The 17,547-nt window shown below is 40.7% G+C and overlaps 1 protein-coding gene across 1 annotated transcript in view; it reads left to right on the top strand.

The window, feature by feature from the left end:
* The window catches only part of LOC131209067 (homeotic protein ultrabithorax-like), a 61,029-nt gene extending 50,478 nt beyond the window's left edge, over positions 1-10,551 (top strand). Inside the window, exon 3 of the mRNA XM_058202044.1 lies at positions 9,619-10,551. Within this exon, the coding sequence (XP_058058027.1) occupies positions 9,619-9,911 (293 nt within the window). The 3' untranslated portion in view covers positions 9,912-10,551. The remainder of the gene's footprint in view (positions 1-9,618) is intronic.
* The last annotated feature ends 6,996 nt before the right edge of the window (positions 10,552-17,547 follow it).

Raw genomic sequence — 17,547 nt, 5'->3', positions numbered from 1 at the left:
TACCAAACGTATGAATCCACCAGCAATCAATGGCCTCGACTTCAAATCGATTCTCTGCTAGTAAGTGCGTCTACCTCTGAAGTAGCATGCTTTATGTGAGCTGTTCAATTAATCTATATTAATACCTTCCATATGTTATTCTGGCAAACCAACGCAATCGTACCGTATCGCCACCTCATCGTTAGCTTGCGAAGATGAACCATGTTTTCCTGCCAGTATCGTTCAGTCTACAGTGCTAAGGGAGCGAACCAATGGAAAATCGATTCACCGCTGGAACGGCTTTTCCTTGCCCAAAGCATGTTTTGATAAGAGGAACACTATTATCCTTCCGGCGCCTCTTTTTCGAACCCAATTTTGTTGTGGACCATTCATCATGGGGAATGATGCTGCTGTGTGTCTTGTTGTTGAGTGTCTCATGTGTGATCTCTTGCTCAACACATCTTTGGTAGTTTGGTCCTGATATCGGATATAGATCGAACACCATTTGTTTTTCCTGTTCGAGATTTATCCGGACATTCTCTATAAATGCGAAGGTGATTCTGCAACCGTTGTTGTGCCATGTATGCAGTTTACGTACTACACACCATACAGCAAATTTGGGTTTGTAAGTTAGGCATCTCGTAGGTTGCGTGGGTAGGCGTACACAGCAACTCAAGGCTGGCTTTCTCCATTTGCTCCGTTCTATTTGAGGGGCCTCCAGTTTGCAATTTGAAACCACCCTGCTCGCTTACGAAACACTACCGGTCTGCGCCACCGCGTTTCATCTTTCCTCTGGCCACTTCATAGAGCTGAAGCCGAGACACAGCCGAAAGCAAGAAAAGAATCGTAAATCATGTTTTAACAAGGCCCTGTGTAAATTATACCATCCCTTTTCTTGTCCTTTGTTGGATTCAGGAGTGAAACATATTGGGCGGCTGTAGCATTTTGGACCGTATTAGGTCTGTTGCTTGTTAAAAATGGAGAGCCAATAACGCCTAAGATGTTTAAGGGTATAATATAGAACGAAGAAATCAAGTCATTTCATGTCGCGTGATAGAAACGCTAGGAAACCAGATGAAAGCAGCACTGTTCAATTTCGATTTGTTATATTCTTCCGAAATTCCGAAGCTTGGTACGGCAAATGAGTATGGAGTTGGCTCTATATGTTTGAAACCCCCCAAATCAAAAGATGGTATAAAATGTTTGGAAGCAATGTACACTGCATCTACTAACTAACCAATAATTACTTTATGGGAAACAGTAAACAATTCTTTGTCTGATTTCCCTTGAGTAAAATCGGACAACAGGGCGTGATACTCTTATAAGTCTCCTGGTTAGGCGTTGCAGTAGTAATTTGGAACTTTCCGTAAGGACGGATCACCACCTCCATCTGTTTCAATGTGGTGACCGTATTATTATCGAAGACATGCCATATTTTTATAGGCACGGTCCTGTTGTGTCGCACGTTGAGCAAAACAGGGAACTGGGGGAGAGACCACAGGGAAAGTTTCTTAGAACAGTGGGGCTCATCGAATCGTGTTCCTTCATAAATCTTAAAGAACCGAAATAAATATATCAGTCCCTAAAGAATTTTATTCTCACACCGGCGTCCTCGCCACCCACCCTATCTGCTCGGTCTTATTAGACATATAATTGCGCGGGGCTGGTGAGTGGAAGACTTTCGCAATGGAGAGCCCAAGTTAGATATGGTACATAACTCACTGGAAAGCCACGTGTTTTTCGATGCTCGTTGCAGATTACGTGCCAGAGTACGACCGGCGCATGCTGCGTAACTTGAGGCTTTGCATCCATTTTTATCAGTTGGCACCAGCCGAACCAGAGGCAGTTTATTGACCCTGCCAAGGTGGCGGACTTGTCAATGTTTGGAAGGCGGCTGCGCAGAGGTCCCCAGAGGCGGCGGCCGGTCGGCCGGGTACCCTGTGCGATAGCTGAACACGAAAATGAAGCAACCTACAGCTCGAGCGGGGGAAGTTATTACACGCAAAGGGAGGCGAAAATAAATTTATTACCATCCCATAAATAATACCACCATAGAGAGAGGGCATTTGATAGCATTTTTCCATGATTCTTCTTGCATCACTTTGGCGACGACCTGGTTTTGTTGGGTGGCGTTCGGCCGACTGAGATGCCAGTCGAACGTAAGAAAAAGTTCTTTTGTACCGCAGATAAGACGAAGAAAAGAAAATGATTATTGGTTTTAACTTAACATAGTAGTTTAACGAACCTGCTACATTTAAAAACGAATTGCATTAGAAAGTACAAAGCATGGCGGTATTACTATCAACGAACGATCGCTTCGTTTCGTGGCTGTCGATCGTCTTCTGAAGCCGTCTTTGTGGATTCAATCGACAGGATAAAGAACCATTCCAGGTGTATCGTAACGGAGCAATTCGCTTGCACCATGTCATGGATTTAAGCAGTCTTACTATGTTAAAAAAAAAAAAAAAAAAATGTAAATGATGCAGAGTGTTATAGTTTGTTTGTAGCTGTCGCTTTGTAATACCAGTTTATTCAATTTTTGACTATGAGTAGCGTGTTTTATCGTTAGTAAGTGTCCTTTGGGCCAAGCAAGTTGATTATTAGCTGATGGTAAACGAATGCAAACTTAACGGATGCTCAGAAACCAGCCAATAGAATGGCGCCATTCGGGACCAGTTTGACGGGGTATGTTGAAAAACTAGAAAACTCCATCACGCTGAACACACCGCTACGAGAGTTAGCAACGTATGTGTGTCATCAGCAGCGAAAAGATGCATTCAAAGTTCTACAGAGCCACGGACAAGGACAGACAACATGTTCACGAAGAATTAAAAAAAAAAACTGAAATAACAAGCATTTTCAATAACATGTTTCCGTTACACTCACTGTAGGTTTACCTCTCCTCTTCTCCAGCCGTTTCCAACATTTCAGTTCCACGACGGAACTCGCGGCTGGAAGGTTTCTTACACACGGCAAACACGACTTGGCTTGGCGGCAGCGCCTGCTGGGATTTTCTTGTCTTATTTTTCATCTGTTAAAATAAGAAGAATTTATTGTGGAGTGGTTTTGTGTCTTGTTGTGTGTAGTTTTCGTTTTCTTTTTCCCTCCGCCGAATCTCTCCTTTCTGAACTGTTGGTGGCTGGTGAGCTTGGTCGAAGCGGGCAACACTGCAGTCATGCCATCCGTTAGCATCATCAGGATGTTGTGTTTGTTTGCCTTAAATTCACTTCATGGTCCTCATCCAGTCCACCAATTCCTTACATTCTCGATCGCCTAGTTCAAGCTCCACAGCTAGTAGCAAACGTTTGCGGCCAGATTTTACCAATAGCATTGAACGCGTTATACTTGTAGTAAAGCTGCTGCGTCGTCTAGCGTCTTGGATGGTTTTGCTCTCAGTAGATTCTAATTATTTTAAATTGAGCTTGGAGATGCTTTTGCTGTGGCATTCGAGGTTGTCGTGAAATTACGATTGAACCATATAAAAACATGTTGATGACACAACGTATCTGTATAATAAAACCGATTTGATAATGTATGGTTGACAATGAATTTAGAAAATACTAGAAAAAGAAGCAAACAGAAAACAGCTGGTTCACTAGCACGAAAACATTTTATATGTAATATTTTTAAAACAAAAGTAATTTGTGATTGTCTAAAATGTTAAGCGGCCGTGATTAATTGCAACAGTTTGGTCGCTGTAGTTGATAAAAGTGATCGCGGGTTATCAGTCTTCTAACTTTACTTTGGACCAATTCTCAACGGATCTTGTGTCCTAAAATATTATAAGTGGTAAAAACGACCGTCCGGTGGACCTGAGTGAACCTTTAAGTTTGCCGGGACTTGAAATTGGTGACTGCTGTATGCATCGTCGGATAGGCTAAACTTGGCGTGCAATAATTAAGATAAGAAAAAATCTTCAACTCCCGTCCAACTTTGGTGAGCAACTGCTTCCGTAAGGCAATGGCGTCAACCTGAAGTGAGTCATCGGAGAGCCGCCTCTTGGTCTTCGATGAATAAATTATGGGTGTGAATAATTTGTGGAGCTCAGGGGCATGTTGATTACTCGAAGCCCCCGAAATGTCGGCAGATTTATGATCCGAATAGCAAACTCTGGAGAGTCAGGATTAAGCGAAACAAATCCTTCGGCGCAGCGTGTCTTCCGCTGGGGCCTCATGGTCCAAAGAAAAGGGATTGGAGGAAGCGCGGTATGCGAAGGTCATCGTTAGGGTAAAAAAGTGAAAATAATTGCTGGCAGGAAGACGAGTCACAGAAATCATTAAAAACGACGCATGTGAGCTGACTAAATTAGACAAGCTTTTCAACAATTTGTCTGCAGCTGTCGCAAGGATCTGGAACGAGTGAAGTATCATTCATAATCCTGAAGACAGGTGTGCAATAGAAGCCAGGTTGCAGATGTCGGAAAGTTTGTTCTCACCAAACATCACCAAATGCTTTAAACAGTCTTCCTTCGATCTGGTTAAACAACATCTCCAGACACCACTTGTAGTGTAACATGGTTTGGCATTTGACGAGTAAAGTAGAGCATACGAATAATCCTATAACCTGATCCAGCGGTTTTCCCGTTTCTACACGCGATATTAGTTGGTGTAACATCCAGAAAATTATTGCTAGAGAAACACGTGAACATGTTCCGTGTGCGGTGGTGGGTGAACATATCAAAATGGTTCGAAGCAGTAAGCATTTAGAAATAACGAACGACTCCTGCATCGGTGATGTTTGTTGACCTTATCAAATTCTAAAAAAATGTGTCTCTTACTGTTTACGAAAATGATGACGTTAAATGCACAGCAATGGGATCCAAAAAATAAGCGCGATCGAATGAAGTTCTGCTTCGAGTGTTGTCAGAAGAGTCAACTTGAGTCAAATCGTTTATAGCGAAAGTTTAATGTTAAAGTAAAGCAAACCAATCAAGACCATCGAAGGTCCCCAGAAAATAATATCAGAATGCTGTGGTACGATATTCTTTATTTTTTGCTTTTTAAATTGTTAATAAATCAAGCGCCAGGATTTATTGCCGTGTGCGTCGTGCCGTTCGATTCATCTTTTATTTCGTTATCAGCCTCCTTGGGCCATCATGCTCAAGAAATGTGACCATCGATAATAGATGTGTTGGTGTATATCACCGATTGCCAGCAATATGTTTATTAGCATTCGGCGTGATGGTGATACTGGTGTGTGTTAGTAGCGTGCATCTCGAAATGTTCGCTCCATCATCTTCCGACTACCTTAGAAGGGAAAAGAGGAAGGCGTCGGCGACAGCAAGAGCGGGAGCTGCCTGCCACTGCGAGGTCGACATGTTGCTTACGTTGATGGCCGATTCCATTTTGTTTTTCTTTTTGTTTCTACACTCTTCGAATTCTTCTCGCCGTCTGTCTTGCGTGCTCGCTCCTAAGCGGAGGATGCTGCGGCAGTCGTGCCGGGACGAGATCTCGTTTTTTCTAATTTTCTTCCATCGTTTCACCGATCTTTCGTCGTTCCGCATCACATAGAACAGAACTCCTGTTATTCCCTCTCATTAGTTTCATGGGTTCATGGGAGGTTTGGCCGATCATGCACCGCCACATTTTCGAGTTCCGTTCCACATTGTGACACCGCCGATGGTAGTAGCGGTAGTAGCACGCCATGGCTCAAATGGAAGTTTAATTTATTTCTCTATCTCGAGTTCCTAGGTCGCGTTTTGTATGTGTGCCGCCGCGCGAACCGTAAGAACAGGCGGAACTTTCTAAACATTCCGAAATAGACTTGTCTCTCGGACGTATCCAGACCGTGTCTTAATTATAATATAAAAGTTTCCTCACGATCGGGGGAAGCACCTTTTTTTCGCTCGGATCCGATTCCGGTGGGTTTAGAAATTCGATCCCTGGGAGAGGAGCGAAGCAGTGAGTGGTGTGGCAGTCGGTGGTTCGCTCCACACACTTCACTTCTGCAATCCCCACACTGCCGCCAGCGGAAAGTCGCGTCGTTCACACGGGGACCCCGCACGACTGGCATCTTAATATTATCAATTCCATACCTTTCCCATGACGATGATGAATTTTTTGGGCCCATTTGCCCCGAACGCCGCATTTTGTTTGCGGCGTTTCGTTGGTTTTCGTTGGCATGATCACAACATACGACGTCCATGGCAACATCAGAAAAACAATCACAAAAATTACAGTGTTCTGTGTGCCGCGGCTTAACTGGCCCCGCCAAAGCTCGCTCTGGCATATGGTGGCATAGCGGACTGGTTTCATTTTGTTCCCTTCGTCTTGGCTTGGTTTCGGCAAAATTGCCCCACTGTTGGTTGTTAGCTTTCGCCTTTCACTGACGGGGCAGGTTGGTTGATGGTCCGGTTGATTCTTTTCACCTCATAATTTGGAGCTTTTTGGTAGGTTTATTATTTGGTTCGCTTTTCGGCCAATAATTACAGTTTACCTGTACGATAATTTGAATTTTGTCCGATGTTTACGTGAGAAGTTTCTTGTCCGCCAAGTGTGTAGTAGGTAGACAGTGGCCATCGGGCACGGGGCTTATTTTGAAAATACGCTACCGATTACAATAACTATCTCCTGAGGAGTGGCATGCGATAGTTTTCACGAAACTCTTCGATCGCTTGGACTTGCAGAAGGCAATGGCGGGGAACTGATAAAAGCAAATCACACACACTCTTGGCGATCTCTTCGAACACGCAAAGCATCGTGCACAACCCCGTTTAAACAACGAGTGCCAGTTCAATGGACTCCAAAGGCAAGCCCACCGGGCGACATTCCCGAGACAGGGACAAAGAAACGGGCACGCCGCTCCGATAGTCCCGTCTACTGCTGGTGTAATGCATCGAACAACCCACCAATGGCATGAATACCTGCTCAGGAAGGAAAAATCTTTATATTCTGCTTTTTTGCTCTATCGGAAGGCGATGTTCTGGTTTTCATGCACGAAAACTCGCCACGAATAAATACAGCGCTTTAGCAACGACCAGAAACCATCGATAGGCATCGTCTTCTTACACATTTACTTCCCTCTATCTCAAACCGACTTCACTGCTATCCATATTATTCTCCCGTATACGAGCAAATAAAGGTTTCACGATGTTTTCGTTTATTGTGGCCACCTTCGGGACCAGTTTGCAATTTTTTTTGCCAATACCGTCGGATGGCTGGAACTATTTTGATGGTTCCTCCAGTTTACGAATTTTGTCATTTTATCTTGTACAAGTATAAATTATCACCTGAAGAGATTTTCAACGTACTTATTTAAAAGTCTCTTGAAAATCTTTTTCAGGTTGAGCCGTTCCAACTTGGCTGCTAGGTTGAGCGATCGTAAAAAACATTCATGTAAAAGAAATATGATATATTTTCCGTCTTAAAGTATAGCAATTTCAAAGTGCAACTTCAATACCAGCGAATCCAAACAAATCCAGACAATGAAGCAGAAAGTGTAAAACATTTCAGCCATGCTAAAGCCGACAACGTCCCAGAAGATTTGTTGCTCTACCATACAAATGGACAGGCAAGAAGCGATCCAGTTGACCGACTTCTTAAATGCAAGATGTAGTCAATTAAAATATCAAAGATGGGCTGTAATCTTTTAAGTCAATCTCGTTTGCCAACCATCATTACAGCGGTCGACGATCATTTATCAAAGTACAAGTGCACACATGCTCGTTACACGTATATTAAATAAGAGTAAAAATGCATTTGAAATCAACCTCTACTTGCGTTCATGCTGGTAAAGGCTAAGGTGTTTGCTTAAATGCTGCAAAGTATAATTGTCACGCTTAAACGACCTGTAAAATAGCCACAATCGTTACAATTTCGGACTTGCCACTGAAAGGGGAGCTGTCAAAAAGTCATTAAATTTGTCGACCGAAAGACGTCAAGCAAAAAAATCATCAACAGGTCCCATGATTCTCACAGGCTGTTTTATTGTCGTTTTACGACCCAATTTGAAGCTTGCGTCTAATCGCTACCGTAGCATCCTTAACAATGATTTTACGTATTGCGAATGAGTGTGATTTACGGACCTATTAACGGCACTTTTCAAACGTGACTTACGGGTTAAGCCTGAAACATATTAACATTTGCTTCAACGGACATTAAAAATACCTATTTTAACATAAACACATAAATTTCCAATGTTCACAAAATAGCTACTATTCACATGCTTATCTGTGAATCGTTGCGACAAAACCAATCAAATTTCATAAATGTATCCATGCATTTGTACAGTGAAATATTAACGATCTTAGTCAATCATTAAATACGTATACGTGTTAAAGTGATGCTCTAGTCACGCCCATCGGTCACCGAGTGATGACTTTGTTTGTGTCATGTTTGTGTTTTATTTCATTTTTACGGCACTTTAATGGTTGCTTCGAGTTTAACGGTCTCTTAATTTTCTGGTTTGGATTCCCCGATCGACGGGGATTATTTTCACATCTTTCTCTTAACAGATTGTTTGGTTTAGCTTAGGCATATTTTGATTACTTTGTTGTAATCTGCATGTGTAGTATGCAATAGGTTGGGGTTTCTTTTGGAAAAGTAAACGTTATCTATTAATACATGCTTACTGTTTGAAAGTTTTCCAAGTTCTCTCAAACTGTGAATTTATCAAACGCATTGAAAATATGCCACCGTTATGCTGTAGGGCTAAGCGCCAGCTTTTATTTTTATTGTTGTCTTAAAGGCGTCAAATTATAGTTTACAACAGCGTTTTACGAGAGCCAAGACCATATAATTTAATTATTTGTTTTCGTTAGAGGCTCGTATAAATAAGAGCAAGCAGTAAACATAAGCAAACACACTTCACTGACACTCGTTTTGCTCTGTATCAGTCATTCGACCGACAGATCATTTACAGTGAGTAACGATCTTCTGTCAGATTTAACAACTCTACCAAAGCTAAAGAAGAAACACGCGCAACCAAGTAAACCACAGAGACAGGCAATAGCGGCAGACGGAAAATCAACGGAAATGGAATTGATCCTGCAAAAGTACGGTCAACTTTTACGGCGTTTCAGAGGATCGGACTTCCAGATGACGTCCGATCGGCTTCCTTTCCCGCTTCCCGTTGGATACATTTCACCAGCTGAATTTGGCTCAACCCTCCCGCCCCTCCCCGGAGGTATGGGAGAGTAAAACTTTTCTATTCACAATTCGGGGTCATAAGACAACGTTGTGCAAAATTTCTCGCGGATTGGTTTAGTAGTTTTGGAGAAAAGGCGGTACACACAAACAGACAGACAAACATCCATTTTTATATATATAGATGAAGTCACTACAATTTGGCGAGCCCTTCACTGTTCGTTTGGATTGTTGTGCTGATGTTCCGGTCATCTCATTCCGATCCAGAATTGATCAAATAACATGAATATCGGGTTACTGACTCATCCCACTGTTGCTGCTACTGAATTATTGCTATTTTCGGCTTTGTCGTGCAGCTTTTAAGTCTTTATGTAAAAAGGGAAATTTAAAGAACAGAACAAAGTTTATTGCCATACACAAATTATGCCCATACCGTAATGGTGGAATTAAGAACTCTAGAATTGTTGTGGTTTACATTCGCTTGACTTTGCTCAGTTAAAGTGTATTATTGTCTATCAAATCTATTAAAACGCATCCAATTGTATTTCTTTTGCAGGAGCCAATGGACTACGACGAAGAGGCCGACAAACGTATACGCGATACCAAACGCTGGAACTGGAAAAAGAGTTCCATACCAACCACTACCTAACACGTCGACGTCGTATCGAGATGGCGCATGCCCTATGTCTAACGGAACGGCAGATCAAAATTTGGTTTCAGAACCGCCGGATGAAACTAAAGAAGGAAATCCAAGCCATTAAAGAGCTAAATGAACAGGAAAAACAAGCGCAGGCTCAAAAGGCAGCCGCAGCGGCCGCGGCGGCGGCAGCGTTGCATGAGCAGAACTAGGGGTTACACCAACACACCAATCACAGTAGTGCTAGTAATTATTTATACTAAATCACGCAAATGCCCGCAGGAACAAACGGGCAGCAACCATATTTATACTTGCCAGAAAGGTGGCGGAGGATCATTCGTGATCGTAAGCAAGTGCTACCGTTTTGGGGCGAAAAAATACGAATACAGACGGTATTTATGTTCTTCTGTGTTTGCTTTATGCTGCACAAACCCGCAACATTGGGCGTGCTCCACACAACTTATTTCTGATTCTATCCAAAACGATTGAATTTTCGGTTAAATTTGGTTGCATTTGCAGAGAGTGGCTGCGGGCAATTGGATATTAGCAAAATGATTATTTGCGCGTGAACAATATCGCACCATTTTTGAAAAATGCGGTTCTATTGTTTCAGTTTCAAACGGCCATTTCGTTTAATGCATTTGCAGTGAATGGTGATGCTGGTGAATTGTAAACCGAATTATAAACAAAATCAACGTCCCCAACAGGAAACCACACAAGTTCGGCGATTGTAAATCTATCTCCAAACGAAACCTGTGTCGCAAACGAACGAAACATTGAAAACAGCTTCGAAACCACTTTCAAGTTCGCAGCAAATCAAAGAGAAGATCAAATGCAAAGAACGAACAGTCCAAGAAGAGAGAAGGATGTGACTAAAGTAGAAAGGAAAGGGTGTACAAATTTAAATAGAATTGGAACGTTGTTTAACGATGGATGATTGATGTGAATTCGTTCAAAATTAATAGAAAATGAAGCATTGGTTCGTGCATGCTCTTAACCACACTTGTGTTTTGTGTGCGTTAGATGAGACGAAAAGAAGAGCAGATTATGAAACGTCCACACTGTAAAATGTTACAGGAGCAACTAATGCACAATGGTGTGTAACTATGGTACCGCGGCGTACCGCAAAACCTACTATCTCTGTCTATCCCTCCTTCTCTAATTAAACCCAGTGTGCGTAGATAACGCAGTTCAGTTTCTTTTTGTGATGTAAAAACAAATGCAATACGGTAGATTTATTATATAAAGTCTTAACGCTCGTACATTGCTGGTTGCGATTATGTTTCGTTCGATCGTTCCATCAATGTTGGATCCTTTAAGTTGGATTGTTAGATAGGTAGGGACTTTTAAGATGCAAGGTTTATTTGCTTACGTTGTAATTATTTTATTTTTCCGTTAACATGTGCGCATAACTGGTGGTTATTTTACTTTTACGGCCCCTCTTGCTTAGGATATAACTAGAAACCTCTTGAAATTGCTTCGTTATTTATTTGCCCGTTCGAACTGTTTCTGTCTTCTACTGCCTTCTTAAAATCAAATTTATGTTTTATTATGCTCATTGCCAGCGGATCGCAGAATGTGATGATAATCAGTCGCCTGTTTTGGGATATTCGTTATTCTAATTTGTAATCCCTCTGATCTGGTTTTGAATTACGAGCTATCAATGGCGGGTTTGTTTACTTTCTTGTAGTTTCACGTTTCCATGCTGTACATACTTAGGATTTTGAAAGCTTTAAACATTGGGCAACACTTCCGAAGCGCAGTTCATTCTTCACCCATAACGATATCCATACCATCCTTAATCTCCACTCCGCGGTAATAGGTTTTGTCATTTGTCCGGACATTCGACTTCATCATTTTTTGTCGTGTTAGAGGTTTCATTCCTTAAGTCCTAGAAACCGTAGCAGATAGATTTTAGCGCTATGTGCTCGTGTGTACTTATTTATTATGAAATATGTCGATGTGCCGATGAACTAGTGAAACAGTTTACCGATTTACTCAGCAAAACGTTAAATGTAAGCCAAATCCAATCCGGTAAAACAATAGTACGCTCTTCCATTAGTTTCATTTTTATTTTATTCAATCGTAAATCAGTCATGTTTACTTGTGATGTGTTTATCATTTCTGTGATGCTATGTGAGAAGATGATTATAAGCCATCGCAGGATGGTGCTGTTCACATAGCAGAAATAACTCTATTCTATGCTTATCTTTTATCGTTCATTCCAACTTTGAATTGCATGGGTTAATAGATTTCGTTCGCTTAAAACTGAGTTCGATTTCCAAGCCAAAACACAAACGAAAAACAAAACGTAAAATACATCTTCATTCGAATGGTTGTGGCTTACAGTAAACGGTTGCAGGTAGCGGACAAAACGCGTATTTGAGGCTCAATACAGTGACATGAAATGGTTTGTGACAGTAAAATGTTGTATATTTTGGTATGTCAAGGAAAGCAATATGTAAAATGGAGTACGACGCACGAAAACAAAACATGGAGATTGCTATGAGAAAAACACCTTCCAAAACGAGTTCAAAAGCATAGAAAACACACTCATTCAGCAACTAGAAATAGAAGGGAGAGTAACCAAATCAAGTATCTAGGACGGAAATACGTAACCGTAGACTTAATGAACACTTTCAAAAAGAAACTTATAATTAGAGAAAACCAAGCATACCTAGAAGCAGCAGTAGCAGCAGCAGCAGAAGTGGTGTTAGGAAGTGAAGGTATTTGGGACGGTGGCAGGCGCCAGGCGGCTTTGCGTTCCTCGTTTCTTGAGACTCTAAGGGAAGTAAGGGTGGTTCTGACAGAAAAGGGTACCAAGTGCGGGAGTTGGGAACAATTAGCGTTGACAGGTTGCTTGTATGTGTGTGTATGTATTGTATGTATGTATGTATGTATGTATGTGCTCGGCTGCATAAGGCTGCAACAAACCTACAAAAATAATACAATACAAACGAATAAAAAATGAAACGTATACGTAACTAGCACATAAGATGACCTTATATTTAAATACAACTTTATAAATTACGAATAAACCATGGGCTAAACGTTCTATTGATGATTATTGTTAAACTTTGATCATCATTTAGGAAATCGGAGGTGAGGATCGCAAAAATTCAGGAATCCAGCCCAACCAGCCAGCATCGTTGGTAGCGAAAGAATGGAGATCTGATCGTTCAAATTTCCTAACCATCCTGTGAAAAATGCATGCAAAATGCCCAAAGTAAACATAAACGAAGTAAACTTGAAAAAAATGAAGCGGAATATACAGCTGCGCCAAGGACATCAGCTTAATTAGGACGGCATGGCAATAGTCAGTCGGGACAGAAAACTGCTATGAAAGGAGTTTTTTGGTGATTAGTGTTTAAGTAACTAAATTTTATTGCTCGAAAATGCGAATGAAGAATGTGCGCATGGTGAAAGCTCAACAGAATTAAGGAACCGAACTAACAGCAGAGTCGTCCCGTCTTGCATAAAGAAAAAGTGGAAACGCATTTCTTTTCAGATGAATCTGAGACCTACAAGAAGAAGTGTAGAAAGAATGAAAACGCTGACGTGCGATTTGAGAACAGTAGAAAATTCAGAGAGAAAAACAAATTTGTCAGAATTGTCAAAAAATAAATGAAATGATAACAAGATGAAATAATAACAAATGTTGTTTGCTGGACTCTTAATATCAATGTATAATTGGACATGTTTTCGTGATTTCATTCATCAGTTCCAAGAAATGCTAAGGTAGCTGATTCTGTCTATTTCTTTTCCTTAGAAGAGCGTTTCCTGTACCAGCATAAGATGGGTTTATTGGAGAGCAACGGTGAAGTGCTTTGAACTTCACCAATTGATATAAACACAAATGAAGGTGCTCTTTTTTGCCTCGGTCGATGTTCCTACTGGCCATTCGTGTCAATGTTTTTCTAACCGAAAGCCTTTGACAAAACACAATTAGCCAAATAAGTATAAAGTAGTAGCAAAGCAGTGATGGCTGATGATTTCCAACGTTTCGTTTAATAAACGAAGGAAAATTCATAATGCCGCTCGCCCGGTCCGAAGGCATCGCGATCCAAAGTACAGAAGGTTGGCGCCCCGATGCAAATGAAGTGTCGGAATGTGATCCTAACGGCAATAACTCACTCGGTACTGAAACTGTAAGACTGTATAGGGTTCGGACGGGCACGCATGCGCATAATTTTCTTTGCCGTGTGGTTCGTTGTGTCCGCTCCCCACCCGACAGGAAATGGCCGAAAATGCACGTGAAGGATGGATTTATGCGTTCATTCCTGTTCATGAAGGAGTGAAACAGAATTCATCCCGACAAATGATTAGTTTATGGATTTTATAACAGGGGGCAGCACGGTATTCACAAACGCTAACAGATGACACTACCGTACCACCGTTTCCAGTTGGAATATTTGAATTTGAATATTCGGAGAATTTATATACTTGCTCTCGTTTCTTGCTAGTGTTTTGCAGAAACAAAAGAAACAGAGTCCAAAGTTTCTATGTGTGTGTGTGTGGAAGTGAACGGAGGAGACAGATTGCAAATTCCGATAGTTTCCTTCAACACGACGATAGAAATTATGTTGCGTAAGCCGACTGGTTTTTTGTGATACGTAGACAGACGACGCCAGCGAGTTGGAGAAGCAGTGGAGCGAAATTAATCGTTCGTCTAATGATGCGTTCAGTTTGCACGTGTTTGACTGACGTTATGTGTGGTCCATAAACCCTGCGCTGTGTTGTGTTGGATCGTTTTCCGACGCTGTGCTTTTGTGAGCAAATTGCTAGTTAATACAAGCAACTGTGGCGTGAATCGTGGTTTTTCAGCAATCGACATTGAGGTCGTAAACAGCACACCGACTTATTGTTGTGTAGGTTGGAACGGAAAATGAAATCAATTTTAGTTTGATCGCCAGCACCAGCAACCCGTTTCATCATCATTATTAATATTATCCGTCGTCGAATAGGAGCTGGGTAATGATTGTCCTCGGTGTAGTAGAGTAGTAAGGCCATTATTAATTGCTTGAATCTGTATGATGCGGCTTGCCAGTGCACTAGAAGTAGTGCTTCGTGGTTCGCGTGTTTTACTGCACGACATAATTGAAATAAATGGAGAAAAATACCAATAGCAATAGCAGATTGAGTAAACGCTTTCTTGATAAATCGTTTTTGGCCGTACCAATCAGCGCGTATCACTGATTCGTTTTCGATGATTACTGACTAATTTAATTGTACTTTATGTGGTTATGCAAAGATATTTATATGAGGTTTCAGGACTTTTCTGGGTAAGTTAAAACAAGTTTATGGAAGCTATTGCAATTCGTGGAGAGAACTTTGATAACAATCGATCACAATAACTTTCAGTTATTTGATTTGATCACGCAGTGATTCAATTTAAAAGTGCCAACGACTTACTAGTTTCACTAGTAAACCATTTGCTTGTTTGCTCTGTAATGTTTTGTACCTCTCAATGAAAATTGAAATGAGTTCTGGTATTCGTGGTAATATCTTTTTATATTACATTAAAGAACGGAAATGTTTTGTCGATCGAACAAAGTAGGAGTTAGTAGGTTGTATTTATGGCCGTGTAAAGTTTTGCGAGGCTTGTCATAACTAATGGAGCCTGTTTTAATAGGGTTGAGGAAATTCTTTGGAACGAATCGTGCTCTGCAAGAGAATGGCAGTATTGATAGCTTGCATGTTGAACATAGAAAACGTGATACATTGAAACAATCGAGATCGTTTCGTTGCACTACCAGCCTTCTTTCGGATTACTTTTACATCAAACACTGTCGACCGTTTGGGGCAACTCTCGGCCCCGTATGACTCAGTTTTAGAAGGCTTGTTTAGGCCTCCTTGATGGTTTGAAGGATTTTGCCAGGTTAATTAAACGAATGGCATCGTCATGTAAAAACGCAAGCACTATGCCATGGCTTTCATTACTGAAGAAGTGGAACACGTTGTGAAACGCCACGGGCTATGGTTACCTCTTCCTGTTGATAGCGAAAAGAAAATGGAAGAAAATTATCCAATTATTACGTACAGTCGTTGTGGTGGAGGAATAAGAAGAACGGACTACAAAAAGGAAACTGTACGACGTGTGCTGGAAATAAATTATTTATAAGTGTCAATACTACCTTCGTGGTCGTCATCTTTTTTATCGCGTTTGACATTGTCTGTCTGCTGTTTTGGTAGTGATCGTATTTTTGATCTTCGAATGCGCTGGATGTAATCGGTTCGCTTTGCGGTGGGTAACTAAATCAAAGCGGGGAGAAAATCAGCCCTTAAAAACATGTATTTCTTATATACTCCATGTATCAAACGATAACATTCCAGTGCGCGAAAGCCTTCTGCTTGGGAGTATGGAAATGTAACATACAAGACGATAATGAAGGAAACAGCCAACGACGACCACCTTCATGCGCAAAACTGGTTTTTACAATACAGTTTTCTGTGTGAACGAAAACTCGTTAAATGTAAAGAACAGAAGATCATTTCGCCTGAAGTGACTGCTGTTTACGAACTATTAGGTAAGGAAGGACGTGCACCGAGAATTTAAGTTCTGTAACTTCAATCTCAAAAAAACATTTTGCGAATTATCAATTGGCGTATGACATTATGCGAAATGTCCGTGAGATAAGAAAAATAAAAACTAGATCGAATGGTGCTTCCGGTTATTCGTTTAGTTGTTTTCGTCTTTTACAGAAGGAATGAAAAGCGGAACATTTAAAACTATCTATAAAACTATTTTTACCGATTTAATTGCTTTGTGTGGTTTGTGAGGTAAGTTAATATAAATAAAATTGAAATGAGGAAGTGTTTGTGTTTTCGATCATTCGAAACGATTGAAGTAAGCAAACCAACGTTTGATTGTTGTTTCTGATGGAGCGAAGTCCTTAATACACTTTTCAAGCCATTGCTTCGTTTGAAGGGTATTTTTTCAGTGTAATGATAAGTAACGAAATTGTTTGAAACAAACAAAAGCAGTGTCATTCCTAGCACAATAACTCGTCAATTTATGAGTACAATATCACGAAATTTAAGCATTCTTTTGGAGATTTTTTCTAACTGAAAAAGCAATGAAAGCAAGTATACTAGCGCTGTTCATGGGGAAGTCACCGGACTTCTCAACCCATATGTTAATACCAGCAACTTTGTGATTTAACCAGATACCAAAACTATTTGTAAGATCAATAATGATAAGATATAACAAAAATAAATGAAATGAATGAATGTAGCTCTGATTGCATTCTTTCCGGCAGCTTTGCCTCGTACGCCAGATTGCAGCATTGTAGGCGCATTATTGAGTTATTTTTCTATAATCTCGAAAAAGTTGTAATCTTGGATAAATATTTTCTATAATCTCGAAAAAGTTGTTTTCTTGGATAACAACTTAAAAAAAAGCTAAAAATTCGGAAACTTACCAGGAAACACAAAATCAGAAAAAGGAAAGAGAAAACCATCCCGAAACGAGAAGAAATTGAAAAAATGTAAAGTTTATTATAAAAATATTACACAGTTTGAAAAATGTATTTTAAAAATTACTCCGTTGTTGTGAAAAACGACACAAAAAAAAATGGTTCAATAGTAAAATGGGTTCGTGTGGTGATATAATAGAGATTGGGAACGCGGACAAAAACTAGCCCTGCGACATTATTTAGGGAACTATTGGCAAAAGATAGTTCCTGTGTTTAATAGCGATACAAAGCATGTCATTATTATGCGAAAAGCACAAGAAGAAGGTAAAATTGGGCCAGAATCGTATAAGTTTCTCTAAGCATCCGTCCGTTGCTTGAAGAAATGAAACTTGAATCGTGTCCAACCCGCTTATAATGACCACTTCTTAGATGT

The sequence above is a fragment of the Anopheles bellator genome, chromosome 2, assembly GCF_943735745.2.
Source record: "Anopheles bellator chromosome 2, idAnoBellAS_SP24_06.2, whole genome shotgun sequence".
NCBI lineage: Eukaryota > Metazoa > Arthropoda > Insecta > Diptera > Culicidae > Anopheles > Anopheles bellator.
The sequence above is the reverse complement of the archived record's forward strand: the minus strand, read 5'-3'. Positions and strand labels throughout refer to the sequence as shown.